This window comes from Aquarana catesbeiana, linkage group LG07 (genome assembly GCF_042186555.1).
Source record: "Aquarana catesbeiana isolate 2022-GZ linkage group LG07, ASM4218655v1, whole genome shotgun sequence".
NCBI classification, from domain to species: domain Eukaryota; kingdom Metazoa; phylum Chordata; class Amphibia; order Anura; family Ranidae; genus Aquarana; species Aquarana catesbeiana.
The window spans coordinates 153468773-153488746 of record NC_133330.1 but is presented as its reverse complement, the minus strand read 5'-3'; the positions used below and the strand labels follow the sequence as shown (position 1 = coordinate 153488746).

At 42.6% G+C, this 19974-nt stretch overlaps 1 protein-coding gene across 4 annotated transcripts in view; it reads left to right on the top strand.

Annotated features, from left to right (window-relative positions):
• The window catches only part of XRCC6 (X-ray repair cross complementing 6), a 302212-nt gene that overhangs the window by 79028 nt on the left and 203210 nt on the right, over positions 1-19974 (top strand). For all 4 annotated transcript variants that reach the window (XM_073592729.1, XM_073592730.1, XM_073592731.1 and 1 more), the window contains 2 exons: positions 6815-6924; positions 17352-17490. In XM_073592729.1, the coding sequence (XP_073448830.1) occupies positions 6815-6924; positions 17352-17490 (249 nt within the window). The remainder of the gene's footprint in view (positions 1-6814; positions 6925-17351; positions 17491-19974) is intronic.

Here is a 19974-nt window from a genome sequence, read left to right as displayed (position 1 = left end):
TGGTGACCCCGTGGGATCAATTCTCATTCATTTATGCATTCCCTCCTATTGTGCTGCTACCACGACTTCTTCGCAGGATCAAGCAGGAAAAGAAGTCGGTGGTTCTTGTGGCCCAGAAGATCTTGGTATGCAGACCTGCTATCACAGGGACCAGTGTTCCATCCTACCTTACAAACGCTACATTTAACGGTCTGGCTATTGAAACCCAAATTCTGAAGAACCGCTGGCTTTCAGGCTCTGTGATATCTACCTTGATTAGTGCAAGGAAGCCAGCTTCCAGAGTCATTTATTATAGAGTCTGGAAGGCGTATGTTTCCTGGTGTGAATCCAGGAATTGGCATCCCAGAAAGTATGTCTTAGGTAGAATCCTTGCTTTTCTGCAAATGGGGTTAGAGATAAGGCTGGCCTTGAGTACTATCAAGGGCAGGTCTCGGCCTTATCATTATTGTTTCAATGCTTTCAAAGCTTTATACAGGGGTTAACGCGGCTTAATCCACCTGTTAGAGCACCTGGTATCAGAATTGGCGGCTCTTTCTTGTAAAAATCTTGCAAATCAAAGCGCACTCCACCAGGGCTGTTAGTGCTTCATAGGCAGTGCATCACCTGGCCTCCATGGCTCAAATCTGCAAGGCCGCAACTTGGTCTTCAGTCCATACATTCACCAGATTCTATCAGGTGAATGTAAGAAGGCATGAGGATATCGCCTTTGGGCGCAGTGTGCTGCAGGCAGCAGTATAATTCATCAGGTCTGATTGCACCCTATTTTTGTTTGCGTCTCCCTCCCCTCACATAGCATTGCTCTGGGACATCCCATACAGTAAATACTGTGGCTCTGTGTCCCGTGATGTACGATAAAGTAAATAGGATTTTTATAACAGCTTACCGTATATACTCGAGTATAAGCCGAGTTTTTCAGCACATTTTTTTGTGCTGAAAATGCCCCCCTCGGCTTATACTCGAGTCAAGCACTTTTCTGCAGCAGAGAATGACATTTTCCGAACCGAATTTGGGGCCCCATATCTTGGGGCCACCTGGTGCTAGGAACCCCAAATTTGGTGTGCAAGCCCGGTGGAACTAGCTCTACAACGTATCCAAAGGGGGTTACTAGCACCAAGTGGCCCAGAGATACAGGGCCCCAAAGTTGGTTCGGAAAATGTCATTCTCTGCTGCAGAAAAGTGCGTTGACATTTTCCGAACTGACTTTTGGGATCCAGTATCTCGGGGCCACTTGGTGCTAGGAACCCCAGCTTTGGATATGTTGTAGAGCTAGTTCCACTGGGTTTGCACACCAAATTCCTAGCACCAAGTGGCCTCGAGATACTGGGCCCCAAAGTCGGTCAACTGTGTCCATCTGCAGCAATGTCATTCTGGGACCCTTTGGGTCCAGAGACCCCAAATTTTGACTGCAGCTAGGGGGCATCTAGGAACCCTTAACTACCGAGTTTGAAGTTCAGGGGACCTATGGCCGCAAATGGGCACAGTGAGGCTGCAAATGGGCATTGTTGACCCTCTCTTCCACATACAGTAGCTGCGCATTTCTCACCCTAGGCTTATACTCGAGTCAATAAGTTTTCCCAGTTTTTTGTGGTAAAATTAGGTGCCTCGGCATATATTCGGGTCGGCTTATACTCGAGTATACCGTATATACTCGAGTATAAGTCGAGTTTTTCAGCACATTTTTTTTGTGCTGAAAGTGCCCCCCTCGACTTATACTCGAGTCAAGCACTTTTCTGCAGCAAAAAATTTCATTTTCCAAACCGAATTTGGTGTGCGAACCCAGTGGAGCTGGTACCACAACATATCCAAAGCTGGAGTTCCTAGCACTAAGTGGCCCTGAGATATGGGGCCCCAAAATAGGTTCGGAAAATGTCATTCTCTGCTGCAGAAAAGTGCTTGACATTTTCTGAACCGATTTTTGGGGCCCTGTATCTCGGGGCCACTTGGTGCTAGAAATCCCAGCTTTGGATATTTTATGGTGCTAGTTCCACTGGGTTTGCACACCAAATTTGGAATTCCTAGCACTAAGTGGCCCCGAGAAAACCTTTGGAGGGAGTTGAAAGTCTGTGTTGCCCAGCGACAGCCCAAAAACATCACTGCTCTAGAGGAAATCTGCATGGAGGAATGGACCAACATACCAGCAACAGTGTGTGACAACCTTGTGAAGACTTACAGAAAACATTTGACCTCTGTCATTGCCATCAAAGGATATATAACAAAATATTGAGATGAACTTTTGATATTGACCAAATACTTATTTTCTACCATAATTTGCAAATAAATTATTTCAAAAATCAAACAATGTGATTGTCTGGACTTCTTTCCAAATTTTGTCTCTCGTAGTTGAGGTATACCTATGATGACAAATACAGGCCTCTCTCATCTTTTTAAGTGGGAGAACTTGCACAATTGGCGGCTGACTAAATACTTTTGTATGTATGTGTATATATATATATAGATAGATAGATATCTCTATCTCTATCTCTATAGAGATAGATATATATAGATATATATATAGATATATATAGAGAGAGAGAGAGATAGAGATATATATATATATATATAGCTATATAGATATAGAGATAGATATAGATATAGATATAGATATAGATATAGAGATATATATATATATATATATATATATATATAGATATATATATTATATAATATCTTTTACCTTTTTTTCTGCAGAGGCCCTAGTGAATAAAATGGTTGGTGTTCCAATTTTCTGTCACATGATATTTGTGCAATGGTTTTTCAAATTTTATATATTTTTTTTTCAAATACATTTTAATTAATTTTATTGCAGACAAACACAATATAATACCCACTGTTTTGATCATATATAAAAAAAGTTACGTCAAGTAAATAGATATTTAACATGCATACTTTAAAATTGCGTACGCTTGTAGAACGGCGCCAAACTACGGTACCTAAAAATCTCCATTGGTGACACTTTAAACACCTTTTACAGGTTGCCAGTTTAGAGTTACGCAGGAGGTCTGCTGCTAGAATTATTGCTCTCGCTATAACGTTCACAACGATACCTCACGTGTGTGGTGCGAACACCGTTAACATATGCGTTTGCCTTTGTGTGCAAGCACAGTAGGACGGGGTTGCTTTAAAATTTTTCTTTCCATTTTATTATTTATTTTATTTTCACGCCTCTTCTCTTTTTTTTTTTTTTTTTTATCACTTTTATTGCTGTCACAGGGAATGTAAACCTCCCTTCTGACAGCAATGGGCAGTGACAGGTACTCTTTTTGGAGAGATCTATGGTCTATTAGATCCCAGATGTCTCCTCTGCCCTTACAAGCACCTGATCACACCAAGATCATTGTGATCGGAAGCTTTACCAATTAAAGAATTTTAATGGAACGGTTGGGACTTTGAGTGAGGCATGGGGCAGTGCCTCCATCCCGAATACGAGAGAAAAGAAGGGGGGGGGAGGCCGGAGGCCACATGGGACTTTAAATGAGGCAGTAGACAGGTTGGAGTAAGGTAAAAAATGTGTACAAGTTTATTGGTAAAAAATTCTAGGTATACAGCACATGTGAAGGGTTACGTGTGCATGCGCACAAACCATAGCCTACATGAATGCATGTGTAGACAACAATCAAAGAAAGTGTATCTAACCATATATAATTGTAACAAATATACACTGTACAATAGATGCATAGATATATGCTAGGGAGCACAGAACACATGATGTAAAAGGTGAGTATGAAAAATAAAAAATAAAATGATGAGGTACATCAAAAAATTGATCAATATCAGATCCAATTAAAAGCCCAGTGGCTGCATCCTTGGTGCCCGACGCGTTTCTGTGAATACACTTCTTCAGGGGCGGATGCTACAGGATTTCTGAAATTACAAAATATGAAGCCATCAAAAAATAAAAAATAAAAATAAATACAACCAGAAAGGACAATATGTCAATTTCTGGGTACTCACAATGTAGCCAGACTGTGATACAAGGCAGGGACTGGGCAAGGAATATGCTCTCCCCCGGAGCTGGGGTGGCAGGCACTTGAGCGCAGGACAGGCGCACATCGGCATCATCCCCAAAGCACAACCATCATCTCCACAACAAAGCCAATCATGAGTCAGGGTGGTGGACAAAGATCCAAAGTGGATGAATAAATCCATGAGGATAATCAAAATGCTGGCACTTAAGAGTAAGGGGAGTAAAGAAAGTAATATGGTCATAGAATATTACCTTGAAGGTGCTTGAAACCAGAGCTAACCACCACTGTGGCGTCTGCATGGTGTAGAAAGGAGAGGGGAGGATGTGCCCGGGGCGACGCCTGATATGCGTCCCGACCGCGCCAATGATTGCCACCGACGTCACGCTACGGGCCGACAGTGCGTGGGGTGGAGCCCCTGCTCGGCGGCAGGGACCCACCCAGGCTGACGCCATTGCGTACGGCTACGTCGGCACCAGATGGAACAATGCGCCCGCACAGCGGCGCCAGCTAGTGACGTCATGCGCAGGAGCATTGCGTGGCGCCGATGCGGTGTGGGCATCCACCCGATCCCCCACACCAAACCAGCCCAAAAACAAGGGGGCGGACGTGGGGGGGGATGGGGAGGGCACGCAGAACGCATCGCAGCTCCGGGAGAGAAACAACCCGAAGCCCAGAATCCAGCCAACACATTGGATCGTGCAAGGTGCGCCCAAAGTTGAAGCAACATGTAGTTGCACACAACTATGTGTGTGGACCATAGAGGTACATTGCCACACATAAATCAACCCCAACAATGGCCAGCAGGGGATAACTGCTTAGCATTTTTACCAATAAACTTGTACACATTTTTTACCTTACTCCAACCTATCTACTGCCTCATTTAAAGTCCCATGTGGCCTCCGGCCTCCCCCCCCTTCTTTTCTCTCGTATTCGGGATGGAGGCACTGCCCCATGCCTCACTCAAAGTCCCAACCGTTCCATTAAATTTCAATAGGGATGGAGGCAGTAGACAGTTTGCTAAGCAGTTATCCCCTGCTGGCCATTGTTGGGGTTGATTTATGTGTGGCAATGTACCTCTATGGTCCACACACATAGTTGTGTGCAACTACATGTTGCTTCAACTTTGGGCGCACCTTGCACGATCCAATGTGTTAGCTGGATTCTGGGCTTCGGGTTGTTTCTCTCCCGGAGCTGCGATGCGTTCTGCATGCCCTCCCCATCCCCCCCACGTCCGCCCCCTTGTTTTTGGGCTGGTTTGGTGTGGGGGATCGGGTGGATGCCCACACCGCATCGGCGCCACGCAATGCTCCTGCGCATGACGTCACTAGCTGGCGCCGCTGTGCGGGCGCATTGTTCCATCTGGTGCTGACGTAGCTGTACGCAATGGCGTCAGCCTGGGTGGGTCCCTGCCGCCGAGCAGGGGCTCTGCCCCACGCACTGTCGGCCCGTAGCGTGACGTCGGTGGCAATCATTGGCGCGGTCGGGACGCATATCAGGCGTTGCCCCGGGCACATCCTCCCCTCTCCTTTCTACACCATGCAGACGCCACAGTGGTGGTTAGCTCTGGTTTCAAGCACCTTCAAGGTAATACGCTATGACCATATTACTTTCTTTACTCCCCTTACTCTTAAGTGCCAGCATTTTGATTATCCTCATGGATTTATTCATCCACTTTAGATCTTTGTCCACCACCCTGACTCATGATTGGCTTTGTTGTGGAGATGATGGTTGTGCTTTGGGGATGATGCCAATGTGCGCCTGTCCTGCGCTCAAGTGCCTGCCACCCCAGCTCCGGGGGAGAGCATATTCCTTGCCCAGTCCCTGCCTTGTATCACAGTCTGGCTACATTGTGAGTACCCAGAAATTGACATATTGTCCTTTCTGGTTGTATTTATTTTTATTTTTTATTTTTTGATGGCTTCATATTTTGTAATTTCAGAAATCCTGTAGCATCCGCCCCTGAAGAAGTGTATTCACAGAAACGCGTCGGGCACCAAGGATGCAGCCACTGGGCTTTTAATTGGATCTGATATTGATCAATTTTTTGATGTACCTCATCATTTTATTTTTTATTTTTCATACTCACCTTTTACATCATGTGTTCTGTGCTCCCTAGCATATATCTATGCATCTATTGTACAGTGTATATTTGTTACAATTATATATGGTTAGATACACTTTCTTTGATTGTTGTCTACACATGCATTCATGTAGGCTATGGTTTGTGCGCATGCACACGTAACCCTTCACATGTGCTGTATACCTAGAATTTTTTACCAATAAACTTGTACACATTTTTTACCTTACTCCAACCTGTCTACTGCCTCATTTAAAGTCCCATGTGGCCTCCGGCCTCCCCCCCCCTTCTTTTCTACCAATTAAAGAATGGCTACATCCGGGAAACCAGAAGTGACGCAAATGCTCATCACTTCCGGTTTCCTATACTGTAGAGATTTTAGGCTCGCTTTTACAAAAAAAGTGAATCTCAGCTGAAAACAAAGATACCGGGTTAATGCCTGTAGCTGCAGCCATCATCCTGGTATAACCACTGCAACTCAAGGATGTCCATGGACCTCCTTGGCCAGCAAGTGATTAAAGGAAGCTGAAAAACCGAATTGCTGGCAAGATCACCAGATGAAACTAAAGAGGGAAAAAGAAGGATCTAAGAATTGGTATACTGTAATAGGTAACATTTTTGTTTTTGGGTTTAATATCAGTTTGAATTATGAATTGTAGTAAAATCTTGGTGCCAAAATAATGATCTGCTAATTCATATTTATGTACTGAACATATGAATGTTTTAAGCTTCTTTAATTTACTAATCTTTTGGTTTTTATATATCCATTTAGAGTTTCGCTTTGCTGGTAGAGACAGTATAATCTTCCTGGTTGATGCCTCAAAGTCAATGTTTGATAGTCTGAGTGATGAAGACCTTCCTCCTTTTGAAATAGCACTACAGGTAATATATTTATTTTGAGTTGCCTATTACTACAATAAATGTAGTAATGACAGTAAAAACTTATACTGTCAATAGAGAAACAGAGGCTGCCAATACTACCTCCTCCTTTTGAAAATACTAGTTTCTTAGCTGCCATGTGGCTTCATTACTTTGGCTCCTTGACCAGGACTAAGTATGCAGATAATGACAGTGAATCTGAAAGTACTAATGCCAAGTTATTTGTATTTGTTAAACCACTTCCCACCCGGTCTATAGTAATATGATCGCCGAGTGTGAGAGCTGCCATGATGTCCTACCAGGATCACAGGCCGCACTGCAGCGTCATCTGACAAATCGGTGTACCGGGCTGCTTCAGGTATCATGTGATCGCTGTGACCAATCACAGCAGATAATGTGGCAATTGTATACATTGAATGGCAGCCATTGGTCACAATGATCACATTGTATAGACTGGATCAACCTCAGTGCATCTGTACCATGTGATAGCTGTGGCCAATCACAGCTTCCCAATAGTAAGCACTGGATGAATGGATGCCATTCATAAAGAAAAATAAAATGAAATTGTAATAAAAAAAAGAGAATAAAAAGTAAAAAAAAAGTGTTTTTATTTGTTTACATGCTGTCACTGGTTGGTGTCCCTGTTCACCACCACACCAGATATGATTATGCAGTACTGCACTGGTGATAGTATAAAACAAAACTGGTCCAAAAAGATCCATACACCCACACTTCAAGTACCACCACTGCGCCAAAAGTAACCTAAATGTGCAACAGCTGCTACTTTAAATGAAATAAATATAAATAAGCCTTTACAGTGTAAACTAAATTAAATGGTAGCACTAAACAGTATAAATAAACCCAGTGACAGGTAATGGTGATTAACACTAAAACATAAACAAGTAATAATAAAGTTTGTGCAAAAATAGTCCATACATGAGACTGGATAGTCTCAGACAAGGGAAACTGAATATATCCTGATGTGAAATCTTCAAGACTTTCACCACACCTCATACACTCAGTGTTTCCACTCCTCTTTGGTTAAAAACTCACCCAATAGCGATGCCTTGCACTCTCATGTGTGGCAAAACAGCATCAACCCCAACAGTGTTAATCGATATCCAGACATGACACCTGATATCATGTACACTCCATATATAATGAAACAAAGTGCTCCAATAGTGCAGTATCGTAAAATTTTATTCTATTAAAACAGCTTCGAACATTGCACTCACATAAGCTCAGATCAATAAATCCTAGAGGCATCCACTTGCAGCAGCAGGTACTGGTGTAATGTGGTCTCAGCGGACACAGCATTAATCTCTCCAGCGAAAGATCGTGATCCTCTAAACGTCACTTCCGATATAGCGTCAAGCATGAAAAACTGGTTGCTGTATAGGCATGTCCCGACGTTTCGTCATAACGACTTACTCATGGGATCACCAAATATATTGGCTATTTGGCGAGTTTTTAACCGAAGGGGAGTGGAAACACTGAGTGCACGAGGTGTGGTGAAAGTTTTGAAGATTTCACATCAGGATATATTCAGCTTTCCTTCAACTTCAAAAAACACGCCATGCCTCTTGCTAAATACAATGGACTGTCTACTTTCCAAAAGGGTCATTTGGGGGATGTTTTTACTGTCCTGGCATTTAGAGCCTTAAGAAATGAGATAGGTTGTCAGTACATCAGGACTGATAGATAGATATATATATATATCTATCTATCAGTCCTGATGTACTGACAACCTATATATATATATATATATATATATATATATATATATATATATATATATATATATATATATATATATATATATATATATATATATATTTTTTTTTTTTTTCATTCAATCGCAGAGGAGAACCGCACCCATCTTGCGACTTAGTGCTAGCAATCAGGTCCTCCCACCGACCTTATAAATAAAGAACAGAAATTTTTAAGTGCAGCAACCTTTTGGACTTTTATCTATCTATCTCATAGTTTTTAGACTCTCTAACTTTTCTACAGACTAATGTCATATGACGGCGTCCCAGAAAGGCCGCTCTCGCGCGCCAGCGCCATGTTGCTAGGAGACGGCGCGACCCCGATCTCTGTAAAGAGTCACGTCTGTGGCTCTTTAACCACTTCCCGGCCGGGCAGTGGTTCCGTTATCCTGACTGGGCGTCATATGACGTCCAGCAGGATAACATGCCGCCGCGGGGGTGCGCATCGCGGCGATCGGTGGAGCGGTGTGTCAGCCTGACACACCGCTCCACCGATCTTGGTAAAGAGCCTCCAGTGGAGGCTCTTTACCACGTGATCAGCCGTGTCCAATCATGGCTGATCACGATGTCAATAGGAAGAGCCGTTGATCGGCTTTTCTTCACTCGCGTCTGACAGACTCGAGTAGAGGAGAGCCGATCGGCGGCTCTCCTGACGGGGGGGGGTCAGCGCAGCCCCCCCCTCAGATGACCACACTGGACCACCAGGGAACGGGCAACATGTGGATGGCCAGGTATGTACCCCATGGCCATCCACATGTGCCCAATCTGTGCCAATCAGTGCCCACAAATGGCCACTGATTGGCACCATTATGTTTCAGTTCTGCCCAGCAATGCCACCAATCAGTGCCACCTGTCAGTGCCCATCGGTGCCACTTGTCAGTGCCACCCATAAGTACCCATCAGTGCCACCTACGAGTGCCCATCGGTGCCACCTCATCAGTGCCACATCATCGATGCCCATCAGTGCCGCTGTATCAGTGCCCATGAGTGCAGCCATATCAGTGCCCGTCATTGAAGAAGAAAACGTACTTATTTACAAAAAATTTTAACAGAAACAAAGAAAAACTTGTTTTCTTTTCAAAATTTTCAGTCTTTTTTTATTTGTTGCGCAAAAAATAAAAACCGCAGAGGTGATCAAATACCACCAAAATAAAGCTTTATTTGTGGGAACAAAATGATAAAAAATTTGTTTGGGTACAGTGTTGCAATTGTCATTCAAATTGCGACAGCGCTGAAAGCTGAAAATTGGCCTGGGCGGGAAGGTGTCTAAGTGCTCCTCGCCTCACACTATCAGTGGCATCTCCTCACAGGGGACATCTAGGGATGTAATCAGGGCACTGATCGACAGTGCCCTGGTTACAATATAGCGCCAACTGTGTCACCAATCAGTGCCCACCAATGGCAGCAATCAGTGTCCACCACTGCCCACAAGTTCCACCAAACAGTGCCCATTTGTGATGCCAGTCAGTGCTGGCTATCAGTGCTGCCCTTCAATGCCCATCACTGCTGTCGATCAATGCCCATCAGTGCCATCCATTAATTCCACCCATCAGTGCCGCCTATCAGTGCCCATAAGTGTGGCATATTAGTGCCCACCAGTTCAGCCTATCAGTGCCGCCTCATCAGAGCATATCAGTGAAGGAGAAAAATTACTTAGTTACAAAATTTACTGACAGAAATTAAGTAAAAAAAATTTTTTTTTTCAAAATGTTTGGTCTTTATTTTTTTTTTTCAAAATGTTTGGTCTTTATTTTTTTTTTTTAGTAAAAAAAAAAACAAAAAAACAGCAGTGATTAAATACCACTAAAAGAAAGCTCTATTTGTGTGAAGAAAAGGATAAAACAATTTGTACAGTGTAGCATGACCGCGCAATTGTCATTCAAAGTGTGACAGTGCTGAAAGCTGAAAAATGGCCTGGGCAGGAAGGGGGTGTAAGTGCCCGATAGGCAAGTGGTTAAAGTCCATATAAAAAGATTATAGCAATGTGACAGGTTGTGTAACCATAAAATGTCCATCCACAAATGACAGCCTCCACAAGGGGATCAGAAGCAAAATCCAGCAGGCGCTACAGGGTATAAAAGATAAGAGAGGCGCATCTAAGTGTAGCAATATGGTTACATTTAATGAAGATACAACATTTAGTGACTCACATGGTTGAAGATTAAAAGAGGCACATCTATGTATGCAGGCATCTGGGGTAAAGCTGTCCACATAGACCATCCCCCACACCGCCAGCTCTCACCGCTGTCAGTTTGCAATCGTGACAGGGAAGACTACCCTGCAGTAGAGCGATTGAACAACTCATGGAGCGCAGCGTGGAAGGGACGATGTCGATGGCTTTGCGGAGGATGGTCTATGCGGACAGCTTTACCCCGGATGCCTGCATACTTAGATGTGCCTGTTTTAATCATCAACCATATGAGTTGCTAAATGTTATAACTTCATTTAATGTAACTATATTGCTACACTTGGAGGCGCCTATGTAACTATGGAGGCTCCTCTCTTTTATACCCAGATGCGACATGACGCTACTTGTATTTCAAGACATCGCTTGTATATCAAGTCAAAATTTATTTAAAAATTTTACTTGTCTTGCAGAACGCTCTCAAACCAAGGTTTTACTGTACACTGATCTGGGTTATTTTTACCAAAGAAATGTAGCAGAATACATTTTGGTCTACATTTTTTAAGAAAGATTATTTGCTAAATTTTACAAAGTGTTCGGTCTTTTTTTGTTTAGCAAAAAATTTTAAATCCAATGGTGATTAAATGCCACCAAAAGAAAGCTCTATCTGTGTCAAAAAATGATAAAAAATTATTTTGGGTACCATGTTGCATGGCTGAATGATTGTCTGTCAAATTGTGACAGCGCGAAAAGCTGAATATTGCCCTGGGCAGGAAGGGGGTAAAAGTGTCCAGTGCTGAAGTGGTTAAAATGCAGGTAATGCGTTTCCTAAGAGTGGTGGTTTCATCATACGTTTCTTTTCTTACATGCAGATATTTTTTTGAACAGAGTTGTAAAGGCTGTTTTTGTATATTTACTCCTCACTCCCTAGCCGTCCTTATTAGATGCCTTCTTTATTTTAATAGCTGCTTATTAACATATCTAAAATGTGTGAACCCTACAATTAATTGAACTGTTATATTTTTATTTGTGCGAGCTTACATATGACATTAACTCCGCTCCTTCCAAATTGATATGGATTCAACTCGTATTGAAAGTGCATAAGATTACTCAACCATGTGGCTTTATCCATCCCCCCCCCCCCCCCCCCAAACCTCCATATGTGATTTAGCCCTTGGTTCACATGTGCAGCTGTGTGCTGCGTGTAGGGCAAGCCCATTCATTTAAATGGGCTGCTCTACCTGCAGAAACACAGGAACAGAAAAAGTACCCGACCCTTTTTTTTTTTTTTAAAGTCACACTGCACCAAAAATGCATGGCAATTGCCAATGCGTGGGGGTATTAGGAATTAATGGCATCCCTGTGAATGTGCCAAAGAGCAGCGCATATGTCAGGAATGCGTATGATTTTGCATGCATTCCCGACACAGACTATTTATTATGAACCAAGCCTTAGACTGTTGATTGGGACAAGGGCCTCTTCCTCACAACCTTGGCCAATGGTTGTGGGGGTCTGCGGGTGGGCGACTTATCGGAATCTGAAATCCCCCTTTAAGAAAGCAGGCCCCGGATGCCGCCCTCCCCATGTGAACGAGTATGAGGTACATTATTGTTTAGTCATGTCCGACTCTTCGTGACCTTGTGGACCATAGCACGCCAGGCTTTTCTGTCCTTCACTGCCTCCCGGAGCTTGCTTATTTTCATGTTCATTGTTTCGATTATGCTATCTATTCATCTTGTTTTCTGTCATCCTCTTCTCCTTTTTCCTTCCATGTTTCCCAGCATCAGGGTTTTTTCCAATAAGTCCTCTCTTCGCATTAGGTGGCCAAAGTATTCGAGTTTCAGCTTCAGGATCCGTCCTTCCAGTGAATTTTCAGGGCTGATTTCCTTCAGGATTGACTGGTTTGATCTTCTTGCCGTCCAAGGGACTTTCAAGAGTCTTCTCCAACACCATAGTTCAAAAGCATCAATTCTTCGATGTTCAGCCTTCCTTATGGTCCAACTTTCACAGTCATAGGTTCTACTGGAAATACCCTAGCCTTGACTGTACGGCACTTTGTCAGTAGGGTGATGTCTCTGCTTTTTATAATGTTGTCTAGGTTTGCCATTGCTTTCTTTCCAAGAAGCAAGCATCTCTTAATTACATGGCTACAGTCACCGTCTGCCATGATCTTGAAGTCTAGAAAGATCAAATCTGTCACTGTTTTCCATTTCTTCTTCTATTTGCCAAGGAATGATGGGACCGGTTGCCGTGATCTTATCTCTAATTTCAGGCTAGCTTTTGTGCTCTCCGCCTTTCACCTTCATTAAGAGACTCTTTAGTTCTTTACTTTCTGCCATTAGTGTGGTATTGTCTGCATGTCTCAGATTGTTGATATTTCTCCCAGAACTTTTAATTTCCAACGTTTGCTTCGTCAATCCTGGCATTTCGCATTATGTGCTCTGCATATAAGTTAAAGCGGACCTTCAATAATTTTTTTTATCTTTCCATCTATTAAATCTTCTGCCCTTGTTGTTTTAACTTTAAATAGTAAAACTTTTTTTTTCTTTTTCTGCCAGTAAATGTCTTATACAGCCCACTTCCTCTTTCTTGTCTGGTCATTAGCCTAGGCTTATGCACCTCATGCACAGCTCTCTCTCACTCTGAGAGTTTACCAGGAAGGGGGGGGGGGGTGAGTCCTAGAGGGCCATTGAGAGCTGCAGGGCTGAAGGCGTGCTTCTGTGTGTCTGTAAATCCAGAAAGTGAGCAGGCAGCAGCTTCAGCTGCCCACAGTTTAAAATGGCTGCAGCCAGACTTAGTGGAGGGAGATTTTTGCAGCATATTTGGCAAGTACAGAATCCCAGTATATATAAAATATGCAAAGTGTATAGTGGGAAGCTTCAGAATGGCAAAGATGTTTTTATTACAAATTACATGAGCAGACTGCAGTTCCTCTTTAAGTAGGGCGATGATCTACATCCTTGCCGCACTCCTTTCTCAATTTTGAAACAGTCAGTTGTTCCTGTTCGTAATGTTGCTTCTTGATTTGCATACAGGTTTTTTGGAAGACAGGTGAGGTGGTCTAGTATGCCCATTTCTTTCAGTATTTGCCATAACTTTGTGTGATCCACGCAATCAAATGCTTTACTGTAGTCCATAATTCAGAAGTAGACCTTTTTCTGGAACTCCCTTGCTTTCTCCATGTTTCGGCGAATGTTGGCAATTTGAGCTCCAGTTCCTCTGCCTCTTCGAAATCCAGCTTATACTTGTGGTAGCTCTCAGTTCACATGCTGCCGAAGCCTAGCTTGTAGAATTCTCAGCATAACCTTGCTAGCGTGCGAGATGAGTGCGATTGTACGGTAGTTTGAACATTCTTTGGCGATGCCTTTCTTTGGTATCGGAATGTAAACATCATCGTGGTTATATGGGAAATTCAGATCATTCTTGTATAGTTCTTCTGTGTATTCTTGCCATCTCTTCTTTATCTCTTCTGCTTCTGTCATGTCCTTGCCATTTTTATCTATTATCGTGCCCATCTTTGCACAAAACTTTCCCTTGATAGCCCCAATTTTCTTGAAAAGTGCTCTAGTCTTTCCCATTCTGTTGTTTTCCTCTAATTCTTTGCATTGATTGTTTAAGGAGATCTTTTTGTCTCTTCTTGCTATCCTCTGGAAGTCTGCATTCAGTTGAGTACATTTTTCCTTTTGCCTTCCTTCTTTGTTCAGCTATTTGTATGGCCTCATCAGATAGCCAGTTTGCTTTCTTGCATTCCTTCTTCTTTGGGATAGTTTTCATTGCTGCGTCTTGTATGATGTTACACATTTCCTTCCATAGTTCCTCAGGCACTCTATCAGATCTAATCCTTTAAATCTATTCATCACCTCCACTGAGTATTCACAAGGGATACGATTTAGATCATATCTGATATGGTGTTTTTCCACTTTCTTCAATTTAATCCTGACTTTTGCCATAAGAAGCTCATAGTCTGAGCTCCAGGTTGTTTGAGCCACAGTCAGCTCCAGGTCTTGTATTGATTGACTGTATAGAGCTTCTCCATCCTTGGCTGCAGAGAATATAATCAATCTTATTTCTGTATTGTCCAGCCAGTGATGACCATGCCTCTTTGGTTGTTGGAAAAGTGTTTATTTCCAGTGTGTTCTCTTGACAAAACTCTCTATTAGCCTTTGTCTTGCTTCATTTTGTACTCCAAGTCCATATTTACCTGTTATTCCGGATATGCTTTGACTTCCTACTTTAGCATTCTAATCTCACATTATGAGAATGATATCTTTTTTTTTTTTTTCTAGTTCTATAAGGTGTTGTAGATCTTCATAAAAGTGGTCAACCTCAGCTTCTTCAGCATCAGAGGTTGGTGCATAAACTTGGATTATTGTGATGAGTGGTTTGCCTTGGATACAGACTGAGATCATCTTGTCATTTTTGGGATTGTACCCCAGTACTGCTTTCCTCATGCTTTTGTCGACTGAGGGCTACACCATTTCTTCTGAGAAATTCTTGTCCATAGTAGTAGATTTAGTAGTCATCTGAGTTGAATTTGCCCATTCCACTCCATTTTAATTCCCAAGATTTCGATGTTCAATCTTGCCATCATCTGTTAGACCTCATCCAGCTTGCCCTGATCCATTGATCTTACATTCCAGGCTCCTTTGCCATATTCTTCTTTACAGCATCAGACTTTCCTTTCACTGCTACCATCCACAGCTGAGTCCTTGCGGCTTTGGCCCTTTGCATTAGCTCTGGAGCTACTTGAAATTGCCTTCTGCTCTTTCCTAGTAGCACATTGGACACCTTCTGATCTGGGGGACTCCTCTTCCAGTGTTATATGTGTTAGCCTTTTGTTTCTGTTCATGTGGTTTTCTTGGCAAGGATACTGGAGTGGGTTGCCATTTCCTTCTCCAGTTAACTTTTTTCTTCTCCAGCTGTCTTCCTCTGTTGTGTTGTCTCCCGTTGTCTGCCAATTCTTATATAGCCATGGGGCGTGGCCATCCGTTGATGTCACTCGGAGAACTGCCCCTTGTGACGTCACAAGGGAAGACCGCATTAGAAGATTGGCTTTTTGTTTTTAGTGGGTAAAAACAGGGGGCAGGGGGAAGAAGACAGCTCGGGGAGAAGGAAGACACGTTGGAGCTGCAACGGGGGACATTTTTCTTTTTTAATAAAGGACTTGTCAAAAACCATCTCTTGGTTTTTTAATTTATTTTTTAACACTTCACTGTTTTTTGGGATGAATGGATAGGGGTACAATGTACCATATACTCATTCACATGGTGCCAGGATATGGGGGGCCCTTCTTAAAGGGAGTTTCCAGATTCCAATAAGCCCCCTGCTCGCAGACCCCCACAACCACCTGCCAGGTTTGTGGGGAAGAGGCCCTTGTCCCCATCAACATGGGTCAACAAGGCTCTGCCCCCCGCCCCAAAGGACCCATCCTCCCATGTTGAGGGCATGCGGCCTGGTATGGTTCAGGAGGGGGGCGGCACTCGCCTGTCCCCTTCCTTTCCTGACCTGCCGGGCTGCATGCTTGAATAAGGGTCAGGTATGCATTTTAGGGGGGACCCACGTCATTTTTCTTTAAAATTTTGGTGTGGGGGGGGTTCCCCTCCAAATCCATATCAGACCCGAAATTGTGGCAATTTTTTCTTTTTACATACAGCTGTCGGTTAAGGATGTGGCGGCTGGCTTCCCGGTCCGCGCCTTAACACCCAGCAATGTACAGTGAGTTTTTAAAGAAAACTGCATGCAAAAACGCATGAAAAAGAAGGGTTTAAAAACTCAAAATGCTCTGCAAAACGTGCCTGAAAAACACATCAAGCACGGCCCACATAGATGTGAACCTAGACTAAAAAGTGCGGGTTTCCAAAAAACAAACTTTCATACTCGCCTGGATGCAGCAGCCATGCCCAACTGGTTCTGTACCAAGAACGGAGTGATCCAAGACTGCTGATTGCTCAGTTCTTGGGTCCACTCTGAGCACAGAGTGGTGAGTATCAATCACCAGCTCTAAGCTCTGCCCCTCCAGCGTTAACTGAAGTGCCAGATTGTGGAGAAGGCAGGAGCAGCCAGCTCAGGCTCTCATCGTGCCGTTGAAAGGCTGAGCCAGCTGCCAGTCAGGCATCTGGGCAGATCCCGACATTATTGTCGGAATCTCTGTAGAGCCTGGACCGGCTCTGTGATGTCAGCCAACAGCAGGCTTTAGCCTGCTGTCAGCTTAATCTAGGTCACAGGTGCAGAAATAATCACACTCTTGTGACCCACAGGTGATGTATGGGCAAACAAGCTTTGGCCATACTTCTCTTTTAAGAATTTGTTCATGTGATTGACTGCTATGGGATCCTGTAGCTGGCATTTTTATAGCGAAGGGAAGTGTTTGGGACTTTTGTTGGCTTATATTACTTTTTGGGAATTGCCGTGCAGAGTAACAGGGGGACCGATATAAAAAAGGTTACCTTTTACAAAATCTCTTGCAATGTACTGGCATTGTATCAATACTACATTGCATTGTTTTGTGATCAATTCTTTTTTTCTTTTTATTTAAGTGTATTCGTAGTGTTTACACCAGCAAGATCATCAGCAGTGACCGTGATCTTTTATCTGTGGTGTTTTTTGGTACCAGGGAAAGCAAAAATTCCGACCCTTTTAAACATATATATGTTCTACATGATCTGGATACACCAGGTAAGAACTGATTGTGCAGCTCAGCTTAGGGCACAGAGTGTAAATTCAAAAATCTTGCTAGTTCAAAATAAAATTTGTTAAGCGGACATCTGGTGTATTTATTATGTACCCACTGAAAAAAATATATGCAGTGATGAATGGCTTTTATAAAGTCATAGTAATGAAACTTTAAACTGGTGATTACCTGTGAATGATCAGCCTTGGACGCAGATTATGTGTTCACGGCCAACCATTCGCAGATAATTACTCCATGAGTGATTACACGTGAGCGGCTGATATTAGCTCAAGAAGCTCCCAGCCTCCTATTGCTTTCAATGGGGCTTCTGCCCGCACTTAATTGCTGATAATCCCGCTAGGTCTCCCGCATGTAATTGCTTGGGTATAAGAGTAAACACGTGATATATTGTGCACACAAAAGAAAATCCCCTATGGTGGACTTTAAAGGCATGCTAAGTTAAAATTAAAGAGTATTGAGAGTGTTACTAAAAGAAAATCATTTATTAATAGTTAAACATAGTAATAAAATAAGCATATGAATATAGAAATGTGTAATAAGTCCATAACATTGTCACTATATTCTGAAAAGACACATATATGATCCTCTTGCATCCAATGCGTTTCGGAGTACAGTTTTCTTCTTCAGGGTTGTGTATTGAAGAGGCAAATATATCTATAATATAGTTGGAAAACAATGTCTGGCAGTATAAGATTGCATTAAAGATAACAGTTGTGAAAGTACACTTACATATGTTTTCTGGTGACAGGGTAGATTTAACATTCCATCATATTATGCTTAAAAACAAGAAAGATACATATATCAGTGGGAGCTGTGTTTAACTCTTTACTTCAATAGTATGAGCATCAGAAGAGGTTTTTTTTAATACTATATGGTAGTTATATCACCTAGGGAGCCGATCTTCCGCTCCCTCCGCATCCCACAGAAGGAGTGGCCAGGAGGACTCACTGGGGCAGAAAGTGAAGAGATCCTGCAATAAAAGGCATAAATCATTGTGGGGTATACTAATGTTCAAGGACAAAAAATGTATGCGTATTTTGTATATTCGTCCTCTCAATATTTGAAATATTGTCATATACCTGAATATTGCCAATGACACCCAACCAAGGCAGAAGGAGAGGTTCTATTTTAGAAGGGGTGATATCAACTAAAAAAATATATAATACGTTGAGACTGAATTAGTGAAATATTCAGCTATATCTAGGAGTAATATAAACGCAGTAAAATACTGGGGAGTATCGTAAGGGTAAAAGATGATATATTTAGTTCTATGTAGTAATTAAGGTAGGCCATAATTCATGATTTTGCGCTATTACGAATAGTATATATTATGATGTAGTTGTAGTTGCCCATATTTCGTTTTATAGATTGATTATAAATAATATATACTAACCCATAATTAAATAGAGGCTGTATAAAACTGCCAAGGTTTATATTCATTAGGTATAGGTGAAGATAGGATGGTTCAAAAATATCTTGTAGCAAATTAACTCCAAAAAAAGAGATTATATGGTCACAATAACAATTCAAAGGGATAAAGTTTAGTCAGGTATCTTTACCTTAAACCAGAGTCTTGAAAACGAACAGCCGCACGTCCTGACATCCAGCAGATAACTGATGGACACAGGACGTGTTGGTGGTTCCTAAATACCCCTCCCTCTCCAATCAACTGGCGCAGGTGATTGCGGCAGCTGATGTTGCTGGAGAGAGGAGAGGGGAGCAGGTCTCTCCGTAATGACCCCCTGGGCTGTGTGCGCGCAGCCCCGTCCCCAACGCGCATGCGCAATGCTCCGGCACCTCGGAACGACTTCACGTGCACACTGACACATGCAGCTTCACTAGCGGACTGTGCATGTCCGGCGGAGTAGCAAGATGAAGGCCAGACGAAGATGTAATTATGTCTGTAGCCTCATAGTGCTGCCACAGGTTGTGAAGCCCGGGCGGCTCAGTGTTCCGGGCAGTCCTAGTGGCCTTACTGTGGAGCAAGGGGGGAGCGAGAGGCAAGACTACTGAGGGAGAAACAGTAACATCAGAAACATCCAATGCACATGTGACGCATATACAGTACATGTGATGCAAGTACATAATCGTTGTCATTCAAATATTGAAGAGATCTTCAACAAATGGCACATATATTAATGGACAACATACAAACTTTTTTTTACAGCAAATGATATTCTATTACAGTAAATCAAAAATGCAAAGTACAATATAAATGAAGATACAAAGAGATATATGGGAAAAGAAAAAGAGAGCACAATAGTTCAGAATTTTTACTAAACATATTATGTTTCTCAAAGGGCAAACGGAGCTAGTGATTTCTCTATAACTGTAAATTACAGATTATATACGATTTTATTTTTCCATTCTTCCCGATGAAAAACCTTCAAGGAATGGTTTTAAACAGATGGCTTCGTTTAACCCTGCTGACTGTGTGGCTTTTAACCGATCGATCCACAGTAGCTCCA